This window comes from Lytechinus variegatus, chromosome 8, assembly GCF_018143015.1.
Source record: "Lytechinus variegatus isolate NC3 chromosome 8, Lvar_3.0, whole genome shotgun sequence".
Classification (NCBI taxonomy): domain Eukaryota; kingdom Metazoa; phylum Echinodermata; class Echinoidea; order Temnopleuroida; family Toxopneustidae; genus Lytechinus; species Lytechinus variegatus.
Genome location: NC_054747.1, coordinates 34,499,038 through 34,504,252, shown reverse-complemented (window position 1 = coordinate 34,504,252; position 5,215 = coordinate 34,499,038). Strand labels below are relative to the sequence as shown.

At 34.4% G+C, this 5,215-nt stretch overlaps 1 protein-coding gene across 1 annotated transcript; it reads right to left on the bottom strand.

Moving 5' to 3' along the window:
• Positions 1 to 294: 294 nt before the first annotated feature.
• LOC121419674 (cytochrome P450 3A19-like) lies at positions 295 to 1,311 on the bottom strand. Its single transcript, XM_041614133.1, has 2 exons — positions 1,096 to 1,311; positions 295 to 372 (listed from the first exon to the last, which is right to left on the bottom strand). Exons 1-2 carry the CDS (start codon positions 1,309 to 1,311, stop codon positions 295 to 297), a joined length of 294 nt encoding a protein of 97 aa, XP_041470067.1.
• Positions 1,312 to 5,215: the final 3,904 nt, after the last annotated feature.

Below are 5,215 nucleotides of genomic sequence, written 5' to 3'. Positions count from 1 at the left end.
TTTTATTCGCATAACTATTTCAAAGTTATGCGCAAATTATTTTTCACTAACCTTTCAAAAGTTAAAAGTAAAAGTGCTTACTCAACATGCTCAAGCGGAAATATTTTTCGATAGTTAAATCGTCATTTCTAAGTGTAAACATTTTTTTGATACGCACTGTATATTCAATTAAATATTAAGAAACAAACGAAAGCAAACAACAGAACAGGCCCCCCCCCCCTCAATCTAGAATATATTAACATTTAAAATGTCCACGTGCATGGTTATATACGCTTGCTCCATCATCATTGGTCCTCAATTACGCTGAACAACCTTGAATGTGTAGCTATCCTTCTTTGACATGAGTGAAGTGTTGTCGACAGGGGGTGGAATCTGAAATTGAAAAATTGGTAAAAACACAGAAATGTATGAATATGATGATAATAAGGTATGTCAGATTAAAAAACACAAATTATGGCAAATGTTTCTGATCAAGACGTAGAGAAGAGATTAATATTGCTTTATACTGTTATCAGATTCAGACTGAAAACGATGTGAATGTCTTGTGACATTAATCCAATTATTAATAACATTGGACTTTACATACGAAATAACTTAATTTACTATTGAACACATATCAGACTCCAAATATTCTCAGATCAACCTTCTTCAAGTAGAGATCTTTTAGGTTAAATATATTTGAGATAGATTTGGCAAAAATCTTCCAAGATCTTGTGAAATCTCAAATCAAATAATCCCTCAAATATCAATCAAACTCAAAAGTTTTGTGAGACGTACAATGAAAGAAAAATAATTAAATGTACGATATTCTATTACAATTAAAGGGATGTACCGCGAAAACTTCTGAGGTGCCCTTAAGTCCCCCCTCCCATTATGATAAAACAAAGCTGTAAAAAGCCGAGGAATGTTGACGAAAGCTAGAATTGAAAGACCCTCGCACCCCCAAAATTTTCTAAAGCTAAAATAAGCTGAGATCAAGCTGTAAAAAAAAATGCTGAAGTCAGCTAAGACGCGAAAGTCTCAACTCACACGCCTGTTTTTCGCCTAGTCGAGATGAATCTAAAATCCCCAGTGTATATAAGATGTTGGTAATACCTTGGTTAGTGGGGAAATCCCAAAGCGAACTTCTTGGAGAGATCGAACAAGCGCCATCTTTGCCTCCATGAGGGCGAACCTTATAAAAAGACAGATACGAGGACCAGCACCAAATGGCATCCAGGTGAAAGGATTACGACCCTCACGATTCTCCTTGGGGAATCTGTGAAAGGGGTGCAAGGAAAGGAAGGAGAGAAGGATTTGGAAGTCAGCCATCCAGGTTTTGAGGGATTCAACTCACACTCACAGGCTCGTATTCTGTAGCCAGGTTTAACTCAAACTCTGGTTTAAAGTTGTGGTTTAAGTATTGGAAGCCAAAAGTATCAAATATTTTCATTAGGTTGTACGTTTCTTATGTTTATTCTGCTCTATCCCGATTCATCGATGGTGAAAACAATCATCCATTTATACATGCTAGATAATAATGAATGATTTAAGAGCCAAATAAGCTGAAATATGATATATATACTGTTAGTGATTTATGTAACAATTGGCCATCCATACATAAACCACAACTTTAAACCTGAGTTTAACTTAAACCCGACTTCAGAATACGGGCCACAGAGTTCACCCTCATCCAACCCTCCCCTTTACTCTGTTCGGTGCATCCTAATCCCTGTAAAAACCCAACCCTCCTACCCCTTGCGTCTCCCATGTCATTTTTGGTTGTCCCTTTTTTCCTCTGACCAGCCACCTCGAACTCAAGCACCCTCACAAAATAATAAAAAATGACAATAATACTACAACATACAACATCTCTAACAACTGCATACTATTCCACGGATTTAGCATTCATTTCGTACCCTGAACAGGGTCCTGTTTCATAAAAACTTACATAGCAAGTTTAGTATCAGCCAATCAAATGATTTCAGCAGCTTTAAACTGTTATTAAAAGTGCATTTATCATTCCAAGTTTTAGTTTTATGAAACGGGTCCCAGGTAATCAGCATTCAAGAACTGTCTTCCTATCGGTACTACACCCGTGAAAATAGCTCGGGTCAAAAGAATTTTAGACAAAGAAAACGAAGGTAACTGGAAGACGTTTTATATATTTATATCAATAAGATAGGCACTCATCATATTTTACAATATACAGGTGAAGACTTGGATAAACGCATAAATAAATTTTGGAAAGATGTTTTAACTTCATGGTCTCATTACAGATACTTCAACCCAGTTAAATATAAAGATATTTTAATCAATCATTGTGGAATAACTCTTATATTAAAATAGACGGTAAAACGATATTTTTTAACAATGGTTTGAAGCAGGTATTATATATAAAAGATATTATAAAGAATAATGGAGTATTTAAAACTCTGAACTTCAAGACGACTTTAAAACTTATAAAAAAAACACTGTTTAGATAATTCAGAAACCAAGCGGTGTGAAAAATGGTCTGATTTTCTAAATGTAGATCTAAGTCTTTTGATCCAATGGCAACATAGATTTTTGACTATTTATTGGGTTACTTTGGATTAAAAAATCACAATGTTCCAGTATACGTTTATTCACCGTCGTATAGCAACCAATGAGTATTTGTTTAAGATAGGCGAGAAGAATTCACCATTGTGTATTTTTTGTAAAACTGAACCACGAACTTTGATGCACTTATTCTGTTTATGCCCTATTGTTTCTAAATTTTGGACGTATGTAAATACTTGGTTGAATTTCCACAATATAAGTTGTTACAAATTTTCAAATATCGATATATGTTTTTGGTGTTCAAGGTAAGTTTTAACATCTCTCAAACACAATAATTTTATTTGCAAAATACTTCATTTTCAGAACAAAATGTCAAGAAGGACAACTTTCGTTAGCTTTATCCATAAATGAGTTGAAATTTGTTGAAAATATTGAAAAGTTTATTGCTTTAAAAGAGGGCAAGGAGATGCTACATTAAAAAATGGAGACCTTTTACTAATTTTTAATTAAGTTGAGACTTGCTTTCATTTGTTATGTATTTAATGATGTACTTTATCTTCATTACGATGAATATTGATGTATCTTGTTGAAAACGATGTGAATTGTACATATATTTTGTTTTATTAAAGCAATAAAGATTCAAAAAAGAAAAAAAAAAGCCTTTTTTGGTTTTTTTGGAGGAGGGTCCGGCGAATGAAGAATCGCATACGCAATCATACAGTCACTAACAAATACAGGGAAGGTCGCCCTACCTTATCACTCTTGGAGTCTTGCCCTGATCACCAGTCAGTTCAGTTTACACACACAGAGGTCTGTCACCATCGGAGGTTGTGTGTATAAAATGTCTCGTACCAGTAATCTTACTTGTGTAGAGTGTATGCTTTTCCCGTGAGAGTTATCAGGTGAACTCATTGTTAATGTCACGATGTCGTCCACTTTACTAACTTACCTACATAAACTACTGAAGCTAACCCCCTATTTGTTCATATTTATCAAAAAACGGTTTATTTCAACAAGGGTATCTATAGCAGCTGAAAAGCCTAATTGCATTACCCTTTACAATCTTTTACATAAAAGTACAATCAATATCTTATCAATATCATATCAAATTAAAAAAAATCAATTTACACAAATCTACATCATACGAAATATTAAAACAAATAGAAAGGTTGTTTATCATGTTGAGGGTGCAAATATTAAATTACAACATTCATCCCCATCATAATAAACCAAAACTGAAAATACATAAGGCAAAAAACATAAAAACAATGAATTATGTCGAACCAGATATTAGCACAGAAGAGATGGGAATAAAGAAAAGAAAAGAGAGAAAGAGAGAGAGAAAGAAAGAAAGTGTGTGAGAGTGTAACAATTAGAATTTCTACTATCATAGATCCTAGTAGATTTAAATGATTCAGTATAAGGTGTACATTATTTTAGTTAAGCATACAATCCATAAATACACTTATAATATTAATATATACACAACAAAAAAAGTAAGTCCCCCTAAATCAAATTGCTGTAACTTTTGAACCGAATTATTTTGAGATATGATATTTCATGGGTGGTTTTCTATACTCATTAAGCAACTCCTGGAGAAAGGTGAGATTGATCGGTCGAGTCATGCATGAGTAATTAAAGATTGAATTAAAAATGACAATTTTTAAAGTCACAAGAGTCTTTTTTCAGATTGTGCAAATACTAAGTTGGGCAAATATTGTTTTTAGGTGAATTTTATGGTGTTATGCTGTTTTACTATTCATCATTTAACCACTCACACCAAATTTTGATATTGTTTGTTCATGGTTGAGTGAGCACGATGTATTGCAGGGGCCGCGGAAGCGGGGGGGGGCTTCAGCCCCCCACTTTTTTTCCATAACCAAGTACAAAAATGTAATACGATTGTGATTTTTGGCAAGGTCAGCCCCCCCCCTCCCACTTTAAAAACTGCTCTGCGGCCCCTGTATTGTGACGTATCATCATTTTTGGTAGTATCTTCTACAACTTGTTAGATCATGTTAAAATTTGAAAATGTTGACGGCTCCCTCGAGTATAGGCCCCTCCCCCATTTAAAATTCTGGATCCACCACTGATCTGTCCATATATTCAACTGATCCTGAGTTATTGTTAGGAAAAGAATACCTTAATGCAATATAAAGAGTATTCATTCCATTTCGAATGTGCTCGCTCAACCATGAAAATGGTTAAAGTTCGGAAAGTGTGTGGTGATAGAAATGATGGATGATAATAACAACAGCAATTAAAGGCACATTTGAAACCAAATTTGCCCTCAATATTCACGTTATCACCCTTTAAAATGAGTCTGTGACATTGAAAATACCCATTTTCCCACTTTGATGCGTGCTCACTCATCCATGAATAAACAAATCAATTTAATTTTTGCACAGAATTCTCCCCATAGGTTGATAAAGATTACTGACAAACGACATTGCTAAAGACAGCCTTGAAAAAAGGTTCCACCATATTGAATATGGGATTACGTATGCTTAAACATATGCACCCATAATGTGCACAAGTCTATGGGAGAGGAAGTCAAAATTTTAACAAATATGAAATGAGGGTTTGTTTCATGGACGGTTTTTGTTTCTTCTGCCAACAGTTATTTCATGAAACTTCGCACATGGCTTCAGAGTAACACTATCCAAAAGGTGCGCATACCAAAATAACCATTTGA

Bases quoted from the DNA above. Each gene is read 5' to 3' on its own strand.
- LOC121419674 (XM_041614133.1), bottom strand. From the start codon at position 1,311: ATGGCTGACTTCCAAATCCTTCTCTCCTTCCTTTCCTTGCACCCCTTT. The intron at 373-1,095 runs GTATTACCAACA...TTTCAATTTCAG, and splicing joins GGATTTCCCCACTAACCAAG to ATTCCACCCCCTGTCGACAA.